This window comes from Hipposideros armiger, unplaced genomic scaffold (assembly GCF_001890085.2).
Source record: "Hipposideros armiger isolate ML-2016 unplaced genomic scaffold, ASM189008v1 scaffold_202, whole genome shotgun sequence".
NCBI classification, from domain to species: domain Eukaryota; kingdom Metazoa; phylum Chordata; class Mammalia; order Chiroptera; family Hipposideridae; genus Hipposideros; species Hipposideros armiger.
In genome coordinates this window covers 2,604,562-2,624,936 of record NW_017731552.1, presented here as the reverse complement: position 1 = coordinate 2,624,936, position 20,375 = coordinate 2,604,562, and the positions used below count along the sequence as shown (strand labels likewise).

The window sequence follows — 20,375 nt, the reverse complement described above, 5'->3', positions numbered from 1 at the left end:
CTTCCTTATTCTCTCATTTTCCTTTATAAAACTATCTTGTTTTTATTTGTTGGTCATGTCTTGGATTTAAGGACAATGACTCTAGTTTCAGTTTTTTGTTTTTTGTTTTCCGCAAGTTCTCTTGTGGTCTTTAAATTATTCCTGTTTCCTTGGGCTCTTTCCTGCAGGTAGGAACTCTTATTGAGCGCTATTAGGGCAGGATGGTTGTTAACCAGTAGGCGTCTGGTGAGGGAGATGGGCTCCCCAATTTCCTAAATGAGGAAGGCTTTACTCTGGATCCAGCTTTCATACTGGAGGCTTGAGCTTCCTCCAGAAGTTGACTCTTCTCCCGAGACAACAGCCGTGGAGCCACCTGGATTATGCCCTGGGTGGGGGAATGGCAGCAGGGATTCCAGGGCTGTTGTTTAAATACAGCCTCTCCATTTGACTTTTTTTTGTTTTGTTTTTAATAACTGTTTTACTGAGATAAAAGTCACACATGGTAAAATTCACCATTAAATATCTTCATGTGTACAATTCAGTGCTTTTAGTGTATTCACTAGGTTGTGCAGCCGCCACCACTCTCTCATTCCAGAACATTTTCATCACCCCACAAATAAGCAAGCTTCTTGCCCACCATTAGCAGTCACCGCCTCTCTTCTTCCCTTTCCCTCTTCCAGCTTCCCTTCTGCCCTCCACTGAGCCTGTGGATGCCACACCCTAGACCCTTCAGGGTTCTGGCAACAGCTGGGCTCTTGCCTGCCTTGCAGCGCCCCATGGCATGTTCTGGGCTGCAGCTTCCTTTTCCTGTTTCCTTGCCCAGAATGCTCTCATCCACGTTTTGCCTCCCAGAAATTTCTCCACTGCTCACATCACCTCCCTCCCCCTTCACTCTCCCGGCTTTGTTTCCTATCGTATTTGACTTGCTTTGGTTTTTGTGGGCTCTCAGGTGGGACGGCAGGCCAGTGCCTCTGCTTGGTCTCCTGTGTGGGTCTGGAAGCCTGTACTCTGTGGTCCCTCTTTCCCATTTCTGAAAGTATAGACATTTTTTAACCTTGGAGTGCCTGTCAGGTGATACGCCTTTGGAGAGATTGAGAAACATACAGCAGGATCTCTTTCTTCAAAGCGTTTGCAGTCTGGTGGGGACTTGGAGATCAGGTGTGACCTCTTGGAAAGATAACTTCCCTGGGGGGGGGGTAGGGGGAGGAGTGACCTGAAGGTCAGAGGCCAAAGGAAGCCAGGTCTGTCTCTGCTAGGAGGTGGGACCTGACTGGAGCCTTGATGGCTGATGGGATTTTGGCTGGGGGTGGGTGGGGAGGACACTGGCAGGGGGGTGGAGTTGGGAACAAGTCCGAAGGCCTCTCATATCTCCCTCCTCTGAGGGATTTTGCAATGAGGACAGGCCACCCTTCCTCTCTGCTCCACTTCCGCTTTCCATCCTGGATTCAAATTAATTCAACAAGCATTCTTGTGTCTGCCAGGTGCCCAGCTCTGTGCTACACTCAAGCACACAGGGCAGACTGCAGGGTGCCCATGGTCGGTGAGATTGGCAGAGCACTAGGCAGGCAGCTTTCTTGCAGCTGGAGAGACCCCACTTCCTCTCTTAGTCTGTTCAAACAGGAGCGAGAGGCTCCGGGAGAGGTGGTCCATGACCTGGCCCCCACTCCAGGTTACTTCTGCTCCTGGTCCATCCCCTTACTTTGGTGGAGGACCTGAGGGAGGCATGGCATATGGCCCACTCAGCAGTATTTGACAGATACTTAATTGAATGTTTTTGAAAGATTAGTCCTGGGGATGTGACACTGAGTGAGTATAGAGCTGAGAAAGATGGCCAGAGTAAGTATGGAAAGTCCTGTGATTGAGTGACACAGGGCGCTGGAGGCCTGTGGGAGGGAGCTGTGACCTGGAAATGGGGTTACTCAGAGCCAGGAGTCTGGGAGGAAGTGACCTGTGATCTGAGAGGTTCATTGAGGCTGGATCTTAGGACTTGAGGTCAGGCTGATGGGAGATGAGGCTGGAGGTGATGAAGCGCCCTGCAGGCCCCCTTGAGGGGCTCACAGTTGGTCCTGAGGGCAGTCGGGAGCCATCAGGGGACACAGTCAGGTTTGCAATTCAGAACTGTCATTCCTGCTGCCCCTGCAGAAGATGCCCAGGAGTGAGCCTGAGGCAGGACAGCTAGTGAGGCTCTGGGCAGTGACATACATGAGAGCCACTGGGTACCGGGCAGTGGGGTGCATCCCAGAGCAGTTTGGAGGTGGACCTGATAGTGCTTGGTGACAGGTGAGCTGTGGGAGAGGGAGGGGTTGGTGTCCTCAGTCCTTGGGTGAGTGGTAGACGGCCTGGGTCCCAAGCTGTGTGACCCTGGGAGAGGTGCAGGTTAGGAGGTGGATGAGGAGGTGGTTTGGGGTGGGCTGCATCTGAGGTGCCCATCCAGCTCCCATGGGAGGATGTCTGAGGAGCAGGAGACTGGCTGGAATAGAGATTTGGGGCTGAGGTCACCCTTGAGAGCTCCTATCTGTAGGGCCAGCAGGGATTCTCCAAGCCTGAGCCACACCCTCCCCTGCTCCCCTGGGGTTTGGCACTGGTTCCCATACAAGGCTGTCCAGCCAGCCCTGCCCTGGAGGGTCGCTTAGTATCTCCAAGCCCACCCTGTCTGACAGTTTTGTTTGGATAGATGAGATACATGAGATATTTGAGATATATGATAGATATTTGATGAGATTTTTGAGAGCTGAAAAGATTATTTTTAAAGAAGACCCTTACAGTGTTTTAATTTTAAAAAGTCATGTTTCATTATGTTCCATGTACTGCTTTTTAGCAATTTCTGACCCATTTAATTTAATTATCTGGTAGAGACATATGTGCATAAAGGTTTTAACAATTGGCAGGATTTTTCTTGTTTCAACAGTGGTTGCCTCTGGAGAGGGTGGGGAGGAGGACAAGGAGGATTACTGTTCTGATTTTTTCTTAAAAGTGGGAGAACAGTATTTTTACATTATTAGCGTAATGAAAGCATGATGTGTCAAAACATTGACAATACATTTTGGAGGGTGAGATGGCGGAAGATTATTTTACCTGTACTTTGCTGTTCTTAGTTTCAACATTTTTTTAATAACTGGATTAATGAGTCTGTTAGTTTCACTTGGGAACGCTTTTGTTAGGTGCTAAAATGGACCCAGGAGAGAGTCCCAGCTGAGACCAGGCCATCTCCATCTCCTGGTATTAGTATACGTGTTTGAGTGAGTGGTGGAAGGAGGTGGGTGCTGTAGTGTGCACTGCCCTGCCTGGAAGACCGGGGCTCCACTGTGTCTGGCACCTCACCCGTGTCACGCTCAATGCCCTGAATTGGTTGAACTTATGCAGCCAGTGGCTGCTCTGCCTTAGCTAGTCTGATGTCCCTTCCCGCTTTCCCACCACGGTGTTTCGGGGTCTCCTTTCTCCTGCTCTGCTCCTTTGATTCCCCATGACCCCTTTGGCGTGGAATTGGGCACAGGATTCAATGCTCACATGGGTAGTTGGCCTCCTGGAAAGCTGTGCTCCTGGGAGGCTAGGGAACCCCAGAGAGCAGGCGCAGAGGGTGGCGGTCTTACTGCTGCTGGTGGCCAGGCCTTTGAACAGGCAGGAAGCTGACGGATGCATTTTCCCTTTCTTTTTAGTATGCAAGGAGCCCCCCTACAAAGTGGAGGAGTCGGGTTATGCTGGTTTCATCATGCCCATCGAGGTGTACTTCAAAAACAAGGTAGGATCCTGGAGTAGCAACAGGAAGGATGCACAGTTCACCAAAGAGGAAGTAGAACCAGTGATACATGGGTGATGGAATGCTGGGATCACTAGTAGCAGAGATGTCCGTCTAGAGTGCTTGTGGGCCAAGTGTTGTGTCCACCTCTCCCGTGGAAGGTGGGGGCAAGGAAAATGGACACGCTGTGATGGCAGGTGGGAGTGCGAGTGGGTGTGGCCTCTCCGGGGAGCATCTGGGCCACATCCTGGTCCGTGGTCCTGAATGTACGCAGGGTCCCTGAGTCAGCAACAACATGCTGTGACAGGGCCAGATTCCATGGATGGTCTTAGAGGGTTCGTCTCTGGGCTGTGAGTAGTGGTGAAGATCTGGAAATTCCCTGAATGTCCACAGTAGCTGATGGGTTAGATAAATTTATGGTGCATCTTCTGAATAGAACCTTTGATGACCTGATGTGGGGGAAAGTTTTTAATATTATTGAATGAAAAAGCAAGTTGTATGTCTACCATTTATAGGAAAAAGGAATTATTGTGTATATTAAAAATGTTAATGGGTAATCTGGGTGGTAGGATTACAAGTGGTCTTTTATTTTCCTCCACATATATTTTCTAAACATTTACAATGGATATATAGATAGATAGATAGATAGATAGATAGATAGATAGATAGATAGGTAGGTAGATATTGATATCTATTGTCTTAGTTTATTTGGGCCACATAACAAAATACCACAGACTAGGTGGCTTATAAACAATAGAAATTTATTGCTCACTGTTCTGGAGGCTGGAAGGCCAAGATCAGGGTGCCAGCCCCTCTTGCCCGTGACCAAGTTCTTGCTATGCCCTTGCATGGAAGAAGGGGTGAGAGATCTATGGGGTCTCTTTTCTAAGGGCACTGATCCCATTCACGGGGGCTCCACCCTCAGGGCATAATCACCTCCCAAAGGTCCCACCTCCTACACCATTACCTTTGCGGCTTAGGATTTCAACATGTGAATTTTTGGGGAACGCATTGATACCATAGCTTTTCTCTTTTTTGTTAAGCCTAATAATTAAAATAAAAAAGCATTCCTGGCAGCCTGCCTCTGCTCCTTCTCACAGGTGCCACCAAGAGGCCATGGTGACCTTTCCTGGCTCAGAGGTGGCTTGGCCGTGGCTGGGTGCTTTTCCACAAGTTCAGCTAGACTGGCTGCAGGCAGCTCCGCTGTCTTTCAGGAAGGAGAGTCTTCCCACCACCTGCTTAGGGAGGCTTCTTGCTGCCCTGCTGGAGTGCAGAGAAGGGGGCGGGGACTATAGAGCAGTGGTTCTCAACCTTCCTAATGCCGCGACCCCTTAATATAGTTCCTCATGTTGTGGTGACCCCCAACCATAGAATTATCTTCGTTGCTACTCTATAACTGTAATTTTGCTACTGTTATGAATCATAATGTAAATATCTTTTTGTTTTCCGATGGTCTTAGGCGACCCCTGTGAAAGGGTCGTTCGACCCCCAAAGGGGTCGTGACCCACAGGTTGAGAACCGCTGCTATAGAGGTAAAGGAACCCATGCTGGGGACTCTGTCCTGGGGCAGGTGTCACCAGCCTCTCCAGCTCCCTGTGGGGAACCTGTGGAAAGGAGATGATGAAAGTAGCCCCCTTGGGTGGTTGGGGAGAGAGTCCATCCGCAGAGAGCCGCTGAGTCCATCTGCAGAAGGCGCCAGCGGCCCTGTGCACTGGTATCCTGGGGGGTGGGCAGTGGTGATGGCATCCTTGTGGCCAGTGAAGGTCTTCTCTGGGTTTCGAATAAATTCTTCTGAGGTTCAGAAGCGGTTTTGGATCCCACGGGTCAGCGGCTTTTGTGTTCTGAGACCTGTCTGGTCCTTGACACCCAGACCTTTCTCTCCCTCCCTGGGGTGGTGCCCACCTTCCTGCTGTCCCCAGGGTCTGCCTGGAGGCTCCCGCTTACCCCAGCTGATGGAGCACCATGCTGAGGCCGGACAGTAACACAGACGTGGCTGATGGGTCTTAGCGCCCTCTCCTCTGACCCAGGGGATCTTTGCTGGTCTCTAGGTTGGAGAGAGGCAAGGGTGCTTGGTGCCTGTTTCTCAGCTTGGACCTTTCCCTGTGGTGGCCTCTGCGTCCTCCATTAGTGCCTCAGACCTCTCAGGTGGATGGTGGTGAGGCCCACAGGTGCTCGCTCTAAAGGGGCACCTGATGAAGTGGAGACTACTTGGGGCAGCACCTCTTTCAGCCCTCACATGAGCATCAGCATGCTCTCGAGACCTGGGTCTCGTGTCCAGACTTCAGGGCCGCTCCTGTACTGAGTCCCTGAGGTTCCACCCCGTGTCCTGGCCCTGGAGGGAAGGGAACAGGTGGCCCTCTGACCATACAACTCGTCCCCCTGCTGGGCACAGCATCCTCACCTACACGGGGGCCTTGAGGGGGTTGAGGGGACCTCTGTCTGGGTGTCCTGAATCCCTGTGTGCTATTTCAGGATTTTGGGGCTTGCTTACTGGGGGTGTGGGGGTGCAGGGTGTGCCTGTGTCTGTGCCTGTGTGTATCTTTCACGGGCAGCGCAGGACCCCGTGCTCCTCTTTAATTGCCTGGTTCCTTTGCAAGGCCCTGAGGTGCTGTCCCCAGCTGTCGCCACTTCCCCAGGTGCCCCTTTAGAGGAAGCACGAGAGCACTTCACCACCCAGAGCACCCCGCAATCGTGGCAGCAGCTGGTTTTGGGTTAAGGGGTTTTGTTCTGGTTCAGTTCTTGAGATATAATTTACTACAGTAAAATTTTCCCATTTTAGGTGTAGTAGGTTTTTCAAATTTCAGCACGTGTTTTCATATGAATGCTGTTGGCGGATAGCTGGTTTTTCTATAACAAAAAAAGGTCATGTTCTTTGGTGTACTTGCCTTACCAGTTCCTATAGAGGCTGTGTGGCTGCAGCCGGAGTGCTGGTGTGAGCCCATTCCCAGAGCTTCAGCATGTTCTCTGGCTCAGGACAAATGCTGGGTGCTGTGCTCTGCACCCTGGTCGCTGGAGTCCTCTGTTTCTCGTGCTGGTTTTGCTCTCAGAGCTGAAAGTGGACCCTGCACTGAGAGCCTGTGGGAGATGAGGCCACCACGGGAAGGACTTGGGATACAAGTGCAGTCACAGGTTCTGTGGGCCCTTAGCCTCCTCTGCTGAGCGGGTGCTCAGTCTCCAGACAAGCCCCAGAGGAAGGTGATGTCTCTGGTCTGTGGATGAAAGAGCTCCTGATACTCAGTCATGTGCTCAAGGCTACCCAGAAGTGGCGGTGCTAGGATTTGAACCAGCAGAGCATGTGGTCCTTCCTGTATGCACATCCAAGACAGGCTCGAGCTAGAACAATAGCTGCTGCTCATGAATTCTGGCTTTTGCTGATATCTGGGTGACAAGGACTCTGATTTTATGTATTGTGTTCTGCAAATGTTGTCTAAATGTGGGTCCCTGCATAGAAGTTTTGTAAAGATCAAACAATTGTGGGAAAGTGAGTGCTGGGTCATTGAAAGCTGCTTGAATGGGTTTGGAATAGGGTTGGAAACAGGGTTGTCAGGAATGGACCTGTTGACGGCTTTCCTACCCTGAGGTAGATAAGCGGTGCATTTGGTTTTCAGCCGTGACTTAACTCCTCTGCTGTAGGTAAGGTCAGTGGATTTTTTTATTATTATTCTTTTTATTTTTTATTTTTTATTGAGAAACTGTGTTTTTCCAGGACCCATCAGCTCCAAATCAACTAGTTGTTTTCAATCTAGTTATGGAGGGCGCAGCTCAGTGGCCCATGCGGGGATCGAACCGGCAACCTTGGTGTTATGAGCACTGTGCTCTAACCAACTGAGCTAACTGGCCACCCCAAGGTTAGTGGATTTTTGAGGTAGGAATCAGAGGGGGAAATGAGTCCACAGGTTACTTCTCTGGGCCTCAGTCTCCCTGTCCATAGATGGGCTTCCTAATTGTGTCTGCTTCTCCAGGCTGTTTGGAAGACTCACGGAGAGATGGACAGTAAAGCCCTGGGCCCAGTACCCAGCACAGAGTAGGCATTCCATAAGCATGTGTTACTGTTACTCCTGAGGTGGTGGTGCCTTTTTCTAGTTAATCTGGGTAAGAGAGTGAGCAGACGAAGTGGCCTCGGAGGCTTTAGTACCAGAGATTGAGGTTTCAGAGGTGAAGATGACTTTGGCTTCTCTGGTACATGAGGTGGATATATATCCAGAGCAGAAAAGGCGCTTTCTCAGACCCAGGATGTTTTCTTGTGTAACCAGGAGGTGTTTTTAGCTGTGCCTGACCCTAAGTATGGCATTGTCTGTGAAATGAAGGAATTCTGTTTTACGTGGTGTTTGGCATTAGAAATTACTGAGGCTATCTCAGTAAATGACTCCTTTCCCCCAAGTAAACAAATGGAGGGTGGGCTTTGTCTGATTACAAAAGTAATATTTGTGCATCGTTGAGCTGTTTTCATTCAGTGCCACTTCTGATGCCAAATGAGAGAGGGCTTTTTTCCATTTCTGAAACCAAACATACAGTGCCTTTTCCAATACCACTTCTCCAACTTTCTGATTCTCCTGACCAACGGAGTGTCCAGCAGTTCATTCAGTTCTGACATGATCTGCCTGGAATTATCGCAAATCCCACAGGCTAAGCCCCATAGGGCTGCCCCCACTTCTATAAATTAGGGGTTTCCATGACCCCTCTTCAAGTGCCCTAATTTGCTAGAACAGTTCACAAAGTTCCAATGAACATTTCACTTACTGTTAGTTGTTGATTATAGGGGATACAGGGATACAACTCAGGAACAGCTGGATGGAAGAAATGTGTGCATGGGGCAAGGTGGGGGGCAGGCGTGTGCAGTTTCCAGGTGCTTTCCCCCTCCCCCAGCACCTCCAAGTGTTCACCTACCCAGAAGCTCTCTGAACCCTATTGTTTGGGGGTTTTATGGAGGCTTCATTATGTAGGCATGCTCAGTTAGCTCATTGGCTATTAGTGATTGATGCAGTCACCAGCTCCTCTCCCCTCTCTGGAGCTGAAAGTTCCAATCTTCTATTTAAAGCTTGGTCTTTCTGGGGACCAGCCCCATCCCAAAGCTATGTGGGGTCTCACCAAATTACCTCATTAGAATAAAAGATGCTCCTATTATCCCTGTCACTCAGGAAATTCCAAGGGTTTTAGGAGATCTGTGGGACCAAATGGGGACAAAGACCAAATATCTTTCTATGAGACCACAGTTATTAAAAATAATTATTGAGGTGAAATTAATTTAGCATACAGTTAACCGTTTTAAGCGCTCAATTTGTTGGCATTTAGTGCATTCACAATGTGCAGCCACTGTTTCTCTAGTTCAGATTTTTTATTTCCCCATTCTTCCCATCCCCACCTTCTGGCAACCTCTAACCTGCTTTCTGTTCTACGGATTTGCCTATTCTGACATTTGCCTATTCTGACACATGTGTCCTATTGTGTATTCTTTCACTGAGTGTACTGCTTCCCAGCTTCATCCATGTTGTATGTATCAGTGCGTCATTCCTTTTTATGGCTGAGTAATACTGTTGTATAGATAAACAATCCATTCTTGTTACTCGCAATGGTGATGTTCTGTGAAGTCACCACAAACATTGAACCTAGTGCAAACTGGACCCTTGCTGCGAGGGGGAATAGAGAGTAGGTTCCTGCAAGCCTCGGGCCACAATGCTTTCATCAGCTGATCACGATCAGTACACAACCTGTGCTTTAGTTAACATACATTGTTGATTCATTAACATTGGACTCAGAAGGCAACAGCACTGTAACTCATGCCCGAACCAAGCTTATCTGAAAAATGTGTTTTCTTTGGAAGGTGCATCACAGGAACTCTAGACAGCACTTCAGCGCTATGCTTGGGGCCACTTCAAATAGCAAAATCACCAGCCAGAAGCACAAAAATGCAAAAACAAGGCACTCACTATACGAGGAAGACACTGTTTACAGTCTGAGCAGAAATAAGGAGGCAGAATGTCACCTTATTCGACGTCAGCTGGCACCGAGCATGTCGGGCAGCTCAGAGTTTTTACCACGGTGCATGTCTGCGAATGAATGTGAAAACCACGAGCGTTGGTTTGGGTTATAAATAAGTTCTAGTGTAAAGGTGAATTTGCAGGCATGACAGCCACGAATAATGGCGATCCACTTACCATGAGTTCACCTGTCCATCTGTTTGAGGCATTTGGGCCGTTTCCGCCCACTCCTGCTTTGAACGTGTGTACGTGGACATGTTTGAGTTACAGTTTTCAGTTCCTTTGGGTGGATACCTAGGAGTGGAATTGCTGGGTCGGATGGTAATTTGTGTTTAACTTTTTGAGGAACTGCTGACTGTGTTCCCCAGCAGCTGCACCATTTTATAATCCCACCAGCAGTGCACGAGGATTCCTATTTCTCCACAGCCTCCACAGTGCTTGTAATTTTCCCGTCTTTTGTATTGTTACAGCCATCCTGGTGGTATGGAGGTCCATCCATGCTGTATGTAGCGTGTGTCAGCGCTTCACTCCTTTTTAAGGCTGAGTAATATTCTGGTGTGTGGAAGGACCACACATGTCACCCATCCACCTATCTATGGACGCTTGGGTTGCTTCCACATTTTAGATACTGTGAATAATGCTGCTACAAACATGAGTATATAAATATCTTTTTGAGACCCTGCCTTCAGTTCTTTTGGGTATATACTGAGAAGTGCAATTGCTGGATAGTATGAGAAATCTATTTTTAATTTTTTGAGGAACCACCAGGCTGTTTTCCACGGCAGCTGTCCCATTTTTCATTGTTATTAACAGTACAGAAGGAGTCCAGTTTCTCCACGTGCTTGTCAACACTTGTTTTCTCTTGTTTTGCTACTACTCATAATAATGGGTGTGAGATGGTATCTCCTGGTTTTGATTTGCATTTCTATGATTGGTTAGCATCTTTTCATGTGCTTATTGGGCATTTGTATGCCTTCTTTAGAGAAATAACCTGTTTGAGCCCTTTTCCTGTTTTTGAATTGGGTTGTTTGTTTTTTGGTTGTTGAATTTTAGGCATTCTCTGTATATTCTAGATATTAATCCCTTGTCAGATATACGGTTTGTAAATATTTTTTTCCCATTCTGGGTGTTGCCTTTTCACTCTGTCGATCCTGTCCTTTGATGCATAAAAGTTTTTCACTTTCATGAAGTCCAATTTGTCTATGTTTCATTTTCTTACCTGTGTCTTGCCTATGTCATATCTAAGAAATCGTTACCAAATTCAGTGTCATGAAGCTTTTGCCCTATGTCTTTTTCTAAGAGTTTTATAGTTTTAGCTCTTACATTTAGGTGTTTGGTCCATTTTGAGTTAATTTTTGGATATAGGGTTAGGTGAGTGTTGAACTTTAGTCTTTTTGATGCGGATGCCCCGTTGTCCCAGCACCCTTTGTTGAGGAGACTGTTCTTTCCCCATTGAATGGTCTTGGCTCCCTTGTTGAAAATCATTTGACCATAAATATGAGGATTTATTTTGGGGGCTTTCTAGTCTATATGTCTGGCTTTATGCCAGTACTACAGTGTTTCAATTTTCATAGCTTTATAGTAAGTTTTGAAATCAGGAAGTATGAGTCTTCCAACTTTTTTCAAAATTGTTTTAGCTATTCAAGGTCCTTGAGTTTCCATATGAATTTTAGGATAGATTTTTCTATTTCTGCAGAAAATGTCATGGGGATTTTGATAGGGATTGCATTGAGTCTGTTGGTCACTTTGCATAGTATTGACATTTAAACAACCTGAAGTTTTCTAATCCATGAACATGGGATGAAATCTCCTATGTCTTCTTTAATTTCAGCCGCGTTTTGTAGTTTTCCTTTTACAAATCTTTTATCTCCTTAAGTTAATTCCTGAGTATTTTATTCTTACTAATGCTATTGTAAAAGTGGAATTTTTTTCTTAATTTTCTTTTCACATTGTTCATTGTTAGTGTATAGAAATGGAGCTGATTTTTGTGTGTGTGTTGATTTTGTATCCTACAAGTTTGCTAATTTGTTTATTTGTTCTAACTGTGTGTGTGTACTTTTAGGGTTTTCTACATATAAGAGCGTATCATCTGTGGACAGAGATAACTATTTCTTCCTTTCCAATTTGCTTGCCTTTTTTATTTTCTTTTTCTTGCCTAATGCACTGGCTAAGACTTCTAGTACTGTGTTGTATAGAAGTGGTGAGAGGGTCATCCTTGCCTTGTTCCTGATCTTAGAGGAAAAGCTTTTAGTCTTTCACCATTGAATATAATGTTCGCTGTGGGTTTTTCATATATGGCTTTTATTATGTTGAGGGAGTTTCCTTCTGTTGGGTTGTCGGAAAAGTCATGACGCATTTTTGCAATGAAAAATATAGAAAAAATACGTCATGGCTTTTCCAACAACCCAATTTTTCTAGTTTGTTGAGTGTTTTTATCACAAAAGGGTGTTGAATTTTGTCAAGTGCTTTCTCTGCATTTATTGAGATGATCGTGTGATTTTTGTTTTTCATAACATTGCTATCCCTCAGATAATTTTAAACTTAGGAAAAAAGTATTTAACATAGACCCAGGGCTGTGTTAGGCGTTTTACACACTAGTTCCCGTAATCTTCACACAGCCTCACAAAGGGGTAGGACCCATTTTGCAGGTGGGAAAATGAAAGATTAGAGAAGTTAACCTGCCCAAGGTTCACAGTCATGATGTGGGAGAGCCCAGAGTGATCTGCTCTAATCTTCTCATCTGAATTTGGTTTTCCCTTCTATTCTTTCTCCTGGCATACTGTTCCCCCCTTTTTCATAGTACTTAAATGAACATGTGTTTTATTGTCTAATGTCTGCTCTACCACTAGAATGTAAGATCTTGAGGGCATGGCCTGTCAGTTTTGTTCTCTATGTACTGCCCTTTAGCACAAAGATGGTACGTGGTAAATATTTGTTAAATGAATGACTAAATGGATGAACCAGATTGATTCTGGAGGGGGGGTATCTGTTGTCTGTCAGGAAACCTCGTGGCACAACTAGTGTGTAAGTGCACCCCAACCTTTTAAAAATTGAGGTGAAATTCACGTAACATAAAATAAATAATTTTTAAGTGAACAATTCAGTGGCATTTTGTGCATCCACAGTGTTGTACCTCTGACCACCTGTCTAGTTAAAACATTTTCTTCACCCCAAAAGGCAACCTTGTACCCATTAAGCAGTTGTTCCTCATGTGACCTTTTGGGTCTGGCTTCTTTTACTTAGTATAACTGTTTGTGAGTTCATCCACATTTTAGCATGTATCAGAACTTCATTCTTTTCCATGGCTGAGTATTAGTCCACTGTGCTTGTATCACAGTTTGCCTAGCCATTCATCTATTGATGGACACTTGGGCTGTTCCCACCTTTTGGCCATTGTGAATCATCTGCTATGATATAGTGCTGCTATGAACATATGATATATATACTTGTTTGAGTATCACTTTCAGTTCCTGTGTGTGTGTGTGTGTGTGTGTGTGTGTGTGTGTGTGTGTGTGTGTGCGCATATATATATCTAGGAGTGGAATTGCTGTGTCATATGGTAATTCTATGCTTAACTTTTTGAGGGACTTCCAGACTGTTTTCCACAATGGCAGAACTATTTTACATTTCTACCAGCAGTGTATGATGGTTCCAATTTTTCCACATCTTTACCAATACATGTTATTTCCTATTTTTACTTATTTTTAAAATTATAGCCATCTTAGTGGGCGTATGAAATGGTATCTCATTGTGGTTTTGATTTGTATTTTCTAGTGGCTAATGATGCCGAGCATCTTTGCATGCTTGTTGATCATGTGTATGTCTTCTTTGAAGACATGTCTATTCCAGTCCTTTGCCCGTGTTCGAGTTGGATAGTTTCTCTTTTTGTTATTGAGTGGGAAGAGGTCCTCATGTATTCTGAGTGGTAGGTGCCTGTTTTTCGGTTCCGACAGTAAAGCACATTGCTTGGGCAGGACAAAGATGTGATGTGAACTTCCCTGAGATGGGAGCCCGAGCTCATTAAGGGGGAGCCAGATGGTTGTTTTCTGATCACATGTCGACCCAGAAGCCTCTGTGTGCTGTGGCTGAGTTGTTCCTGTGGAAAGTGAACTGGGCGTTGGCTGTGGCCTGGGAGAGCATGTGGATGCTGCCCTAGGACAGGCAGTGTGTCCCAGACGAGTAAATTGGTTCCTGGGTGTCTTAGGACTGATCAAGTGAATGGAGTCTTGTTGAAATGCTCCCTTTATACCTGCTCATTTTCCCGGAATTGGCCAGTGGTATTTGAAGCCCATCTTGTTCCAGTCAGTGAATTACATGTTGTACCCGGGCTGTCCACTAGAAATATGCAGGCCACACATGCAATTTAAAAAAGGCCAAAAGAAACAGGTGAAACTTAATTTTAATAGCTTATTTAACCCAATATATCAAAATATTATTTCAATATGTGATCAGTATTTTAAAATTACCAAGCTATTTTACATCCTTTTTTTCGTACTAAGTCTTTGCAATAGTATGTGTATTACACTTACTGCACATCTCAGTTTGGCCACTAGGTTTTATCAGAAAGACTTGATATGTGCTTAGGTTCCACAGAATTCAGAGTCAAAGAGAGAAGTAGATTCACAGATCCAAGTTGCTCCAAATGTGCGTAAAGATCTTCTAGCAACTCAACTGAGTATGGGCTTTCTAACTTTGAATTTCGAAATAATTTTAGAAACAGAGGAGTTGCAGATCATACAGAATTCCCTTATACCCCACATCCTGCTTCCCTAATGTTAACACCTTACCTGACCACTGTGCGTGATCAAAATGAAGAAATTAACATATGCTCACGCGAACAGATGTTCCTTGAATTTGCCCATTTCTTACTAATGTTGGCTTTCTGTTCTAGAATCCACTCCAGGATCCTCCATTGCCTCTGGCTGTCATGTCTCTTTCACCCCCAGCCTGTGACAGTGTCTTAGGTTCCCTTGTCTTTCATGACCATGGCATTTTTGAAATGTATCAGTCAGGCATTTTATAGACTGCCCCCTACTTTGGGTTTGTCTGGTGTTTTCTCGTAATTACACTGGGGTTGTAGATTTTGGAAAGACAACCACAGAGGTTAAGAGCCCCCCTTTACGTATCATAATAGGGTGGACCTGATAGGAACTTGACTTATTACTAGGGATGTTAACCTTAATCTCTGGGTTAAGGTGCTATCTGCCAGGTCTCTCCTCCATAAAGCTACTATCTGTCCCTTTCCACACTCTGTTAGTTAGAAGTGAGTCACTCAAGTCCAGCCCACACTCAAGGGGAGAGAGCGTAAGCTCCACATCCTGGTGGGCACACTTAAAATCACCACAGTTGCTGATATCCATTTGCGGGGGGAGATGCTTTGAAACTATACAGGTCTCCTGTTTCTGTTTCACGTTTCATCCACTAGTTTTAGCATTCATCCATCAGCAGTGTTCAGTGGTGATTTCTATTTCCTTCATTCCTTCTACATTTATTAATTGGGATTTTCCTGGGGTTGTTCCTTCTATTGCATTTATTTAGACTGATGTTCAGTCATTTATTTACATCAGTATGCATTCATGGATATTTGGGTTTTTTTCCTTTGGGTTATAATCCAGTCCTGCTGTTATTTATTTTGTTCAAGTTGTGCTCCTCTGGTGGGCGGGAACTTCTCAGGTTGGCCCTGTGCCTTTTCATCATGTTCCCATGGGTTTTTGGGTGCTTCCTCACTTCCTGGCACCCAAGATTCTCCAGGCTCATCCTGGTTTTTCTCTGCCCCAGCCCCAGAATCAGCCATTTCTCCAAGGAGCCCTGGTCCCTTTTATTAGAGAATGGTATTTAAAAGCTAACATCTGGGAGCGAAGTGTGTTCATTGCTCCTGAGGTGTCATTGTGTTTAGCCCCTCAGATGGCAGAGCTGGGAAATGTATGCATGCATAGTGACCCCCCCCCATGTTTATTTCTGTATCTGTCTGTATGTATGCATATTAAAATAAACAGTTCATCCTGATGCCTCCAACTACAGTCCAGTACCACTGAGTTCATTTAGCTCTGTTGCTTGTTTTAAGTTCTTTCTCTGAAGGAAGAAACCTGGCTCTCATTATCTACAATATATTTGCTTATTGGTTTAACCCTTGTCTACGTGGAAAGGAGTTTCAGGATTGCTAACCAGTACTCCTGTGAGAAGTAAGTTTACCAGCTAGAGTACAGTGTCTGGGTGTCATTCTTCTTACCTTTGGCCTACCGGTGTCCAGTTAAAACCTTGCTTGACAGAGTTATTTGTGACACTCTCTTCGTCCATCTGTGTCAGCGTGGTTATGTCATACGTTTGTAATACAGTTAGATTCATTAGTCACAGCCTGCACCCCATCTTGGGTCCCCTGCCCCAGCCCATCTGGTTATTATTATTATTTTAGTTTGTGTTCAGTGAAATTCACTCCGGGTTTTGACTTGCATAAAGTCATGCCTTTACCCTGGCAGTACCACACAGAACTGCCCCATTCCCCCCCAACCCCTCCTGCTGTTCCTTTGAAGTCAGCTCCTCCCGCCAACCTTGGTCTTGAAACCTCTCAGCTGTTTCCCATCCCTATAGTTTTGCCTTTTCCAGAATGTCATATAAATAGACTCACACAGCATGCAGCCTTTGTGTCTGGTTTCTCTTAGCAAGATGCACTTAAGATGCACCCGTGTTGTTGGCATAAATGCAGAGTCGTTCTTCTTTATTGTATGGTTGTGCTGCTGTTTGTCCATTCACTGGTGCAAGGACAGCTGGGTGCGTACCAGTTTAAGAGTAAAGTTGCTCTAAACGTTGGCACACAGATTTTTGTGTGTATGTAAGTTTTCAGTTCACCTGGGTAAACACCAGGTGTGGGACTGCTGGGGCTTTGGACAGGCTCATGTTCACCTTCACAAGAAACTGTGTGACACTTGTCTAAAGTGGCTGTACCCCTTTGACCATCCCCAGCAGCAGATGGGGGTTCTTGTGGCTTTGCATTCTTGCCAGCACTCTAGAAGGTCTGTTGTTTTCTTTCTGCCTCTCTGATGGGTGTGGAGTGATGTCTCTCTTTTAAAAAATAGCTTTATTGAGATATAATTTGTATGCCACGTCATTCATCCATTTAAAGTGTACATCCATTGGTTTTTAGAATGCTCAGAGTTGTACAACCATCACTACTAATCCTAGAACATTTTCATCACCCTAAAAAGAGACCCTGTCCCCATTAGCAGTCACTCCCCATACCCTCCCTCAGCCCTGGGCAACTACTAATCTACTTCCTGTCTCCTTGGACTTGCCTGTTCTCAACATTTCATATAAATGTAATCACACCCTATGTGATCTTTTGTGACTGGTTTGTTTTATTCAGTGTAATGTGTTCAAGGTCCATCCACATTGTAGTGAGTGTCAGTGCTTCACTTCTTTTTATGGCTGAGTAGTATTCCAGTGTGTGGATGGACCATCTTTTGTCTGTTTAGTTGATGGGTGTTTGGGTTGTTTCCACCTATTAGCTATTTTGTGTACATGTTTTTTCCTGTGGATATATGTTTTTATTTCTCTTGGGCATATACCTAGGAGTGGAATTGCTGGGTCTTTTGGTAATCCTGTGATTAACTTTTTGAGGAACCACCAGACTGTTTTCCACAGCGTCGGCACCATTTCACATTCCCACCAGCTGTGCACGAGGGCTCCGATTTCTCCAGGTCCCTCTGCCCTCACCAACACTTTCTGTCTTTTTGATTATAGCCATCCTGGTGGGTGTGAAGTAGTATTGTTAGGTTTTGATTTGAAGTCATTTCCCTGATGGCTGATGACACTGAGCATCTTTTCATGTGTTTTTTTGCAATTCATGTATTTTCTTTGGTGAAATGCCATTTCAGAATTTTTGTCTTTTTTTTTTTTTTAAGATTTTTTGGGGGAATTGGGAAAGGGAACAGTGTCGGGGAATTGGGGAAGGGAACATTGTGTTTTTCCAGGATCTATCAGCTCCAAGTCAAGTTGTCCTTCAATCTTAGTTGTGGAGGGTGCAGCTCAGCTCCAAGTCCAGTCCCATTTTCAGTCTAGTTGCCAGGGGTGGGGGGTGGGGGCACCATCCCATGTGGAAATCAAACCGGCAACTTTGTTAAGAGCATGCACTCTAGGGCCAGCTGAGTGGCGTGTTGGTTAAGAGTTGACTTGGGACGCCAGCTCTGAGCAGCAGGGCCCCTGTTCGGATCCCACATTAGGGCCAGTGACGCTGCACCCTCTACAGCTGAAATGGTGCTGCGGTGGGTCGCCAGCGACAGTGTAGGCTGCAGCGAGGCTGCAGAGGGCTGCCATAAGCTACCGTGAGTGGTCAGCAGCCGGCGTGAGCTGCCACGAGCGGCCATCCAGTGGCTGGCGACCCATCTGCCTTCACCTGGGAAGAGCGCGATGATCATACCAACATGGGCCAGTGAGGCGACGTCCTCCACAACTAGACTGAAGAACAAAAGGACAGCGGCTTGTCTGTTCCCCTCCCCCAGTTCCCCAGTGAAATCTTAAAAAAAAAAGAGCACACGCTCTAACCAACTGAGCCATCCGGCTGCCCATTGGGAGCTAAGCTCGGGTGCAGCTCACTGGCCCATGTGGAAACTGAACCAGCGACCCTGTTGCTCAGAGTTCGCGCTCTAACCAACTGAGCCATCTGGCCACCCCCCTTGCCTTTTATTTATTATTATTATTTTTTAGCTGCGCCATCCTGCCACCTGTTGGCAGCTCAGCGGCTGCTCAGCTCAGGCCGGGACTCGAACCGCTGTTCCTCAGAGCTCAAACTCTTGAGCAAGCTCTTAACCAACTGAGCCACTTGGCTGGCCCTTCCCTTGCCTTTTATTTTAGTTGGGGTAATTGTTTTCTTATTGTTGAATTTAAATAATTATTTATATACTTTCGATACAAGTGCGTTATCCAGCAAATGATTTGTAAATATTTTTTCCAGGTCTGTGGCTTGTCTTTTTGTTTTCTCAACTGTATCTTTTGCCCAGCAAAAGTTTTGAATTTTGGTAATTCGGTTTATCATTGTTTATTCTTTTATGGATTGTACTTTTGGTGTTGTATCTAAAAATTCTTTGCCAGACCCCAGGCCCATGAGTTTCCTTTTGCCACACACAGGCCGTTGGCACCACACCCCTGTTTAAAAAGGCAGAAGAAAATTGCCGGTAGGAAGATGGTGTCGAGTAGGGGATGCCACTGTCATTGATTCCTTGCAGTTGAGGGTTTGTTTATTTATTTTTTTAAATTTGTTTATTTACAGCGAGGAGAAGGAATTGCTTTTCCCCTGTTTTTTTCTGCAGTTTCATTGATTGATTCATGAAGCAGGCATTTACTGAGTCTAGGACACTGGGGACCAAAGTGGACACGGTCCCATGTCTTGTGGAGCTCCCAGACCAACAGGGGCGAGAGTTGCGAATCAGACAGTAATGAAGTGGCTACATCAGAACAAGTCATCAGTATCAGTGCGCTGAAGCACTGGGGGCTGCCAGTACATCACAGGGACCCAGTTAAAGGGGCTGGGGCGGGGGGAGAAGGGGTGTCAGGCAAGGTTTTCCTTTGGAAGCCAGCTTTACTCAGAGATGTGTGGGTGGGGGAGAGTCAGGCAGAGAGGACGGGAGAGACCCCACTTCCCAGTGAAAGCTGCGGAGTGTCGGGGACATATGGGTTCAGAAGGGAGGCTGGTGGCGGGCGGGTGAGGTTGGCAGGGCCACTCATCCCCAGCGCATTGGGGAGCCATCGGAGAGTTAAGCTGGGGTATGATGATTACATGATCACACTTGCCTGATAAAAAGCCCTCTTGGCCTGTGTGTGGTGAGGGGATGTGCTGTTAGACCCTCCATGAAGGGGCAATCCCTCTGATCCTTGTGGGCTCATCTACTTCTTTGGGCATAAAAGCTATGGCTGCAGCTTCAGAATCCCCAGCGAGTCGCTGTCTCCTGCCCGTCCCAGATTGTTTTGTGGTAGCATGATCACATTACGAAGCAGCTTTTCCAGGAAGTAATTCAGTGGCTGCCAAACAGGAAGTACTTGTCTGAGTTCTGGGGTCTGTTAGGAAGCAGAGTCGGTGCCTGGGAAGGGGGTGGACCCGGAGGGCTTGGTCTTGGGTGTGAGTAGGTGCGGGGAGCTGATCTAATTTTTTTATTTTTCAAATTAAAGCTGCATGCCCCTTAGTTCTGAGTTTCTGGCTTGTTGTGGTTGGCGGCACTGAGAGGAGAGAAGACAATCAGTTGTAGGATGAGAGTTTAAGTTTAAAGAAACCTGGTCTCTCATTCCTCACTTCCACCTATGTCCTGTGGGTGTTTGTTAGGGTATGAATGCTGGCCTGGGCTTGACCATTTGGGGCACAAAAGCATCCCATGCAACTGACCTTGACCCCGTTTCCTCTGGTATGTACCTCCCTTCATTTAGAGATGTACTGTCAATTTAATAACACAGTTTGGGAGGAGAAAAGGAAACACATCAAGTGTGCACTCTGACTTTAAGACACAGCCCAATTTTCAGGGCCGGCCGAGTGGCGCAATGGTTAAGAACTCGCTTGGGATGCCAGACGGCCCCGGTTCGGATCCCACATATGAGGGCCAGTGACACTGCCCTCCACAGCTACGATGCTGAACAACAGCTCAACCTGGAGCTGGGCTGCCATGAGTCGCCGGCGACGGCGTGGGCTGCAGTCCCTGTGG

The 20,375-nt window shown here is 46.2% G+C and overlaps 1 protein-coding gene across 4 annotated transcripts in view; it reads left to right on the top strand.

Moving 5' to 3' along the window:
* Positions 1-20,375, top strand: part of MLLT1 (MLLT1 super elongation complex subunit) — a 70,224-nt gene that overhangs the window by 15,314 nt on the left and 34,535 nt on the right. For all 4 annotated transcript variants that reach the window (XM_019653464.1, XM_019653463.1, XM_019653461.1 and 1 more), the window contains exon 3: positions 3,636-3,718. In XM_019653464.1, coding sequence (XP_019509009.1) covers positions 3,636-3,718 — 83 coding nt within the window. The remainder of the gene's footprint in view (positions 1-3,635; positions 3,719-20,375) is intronic.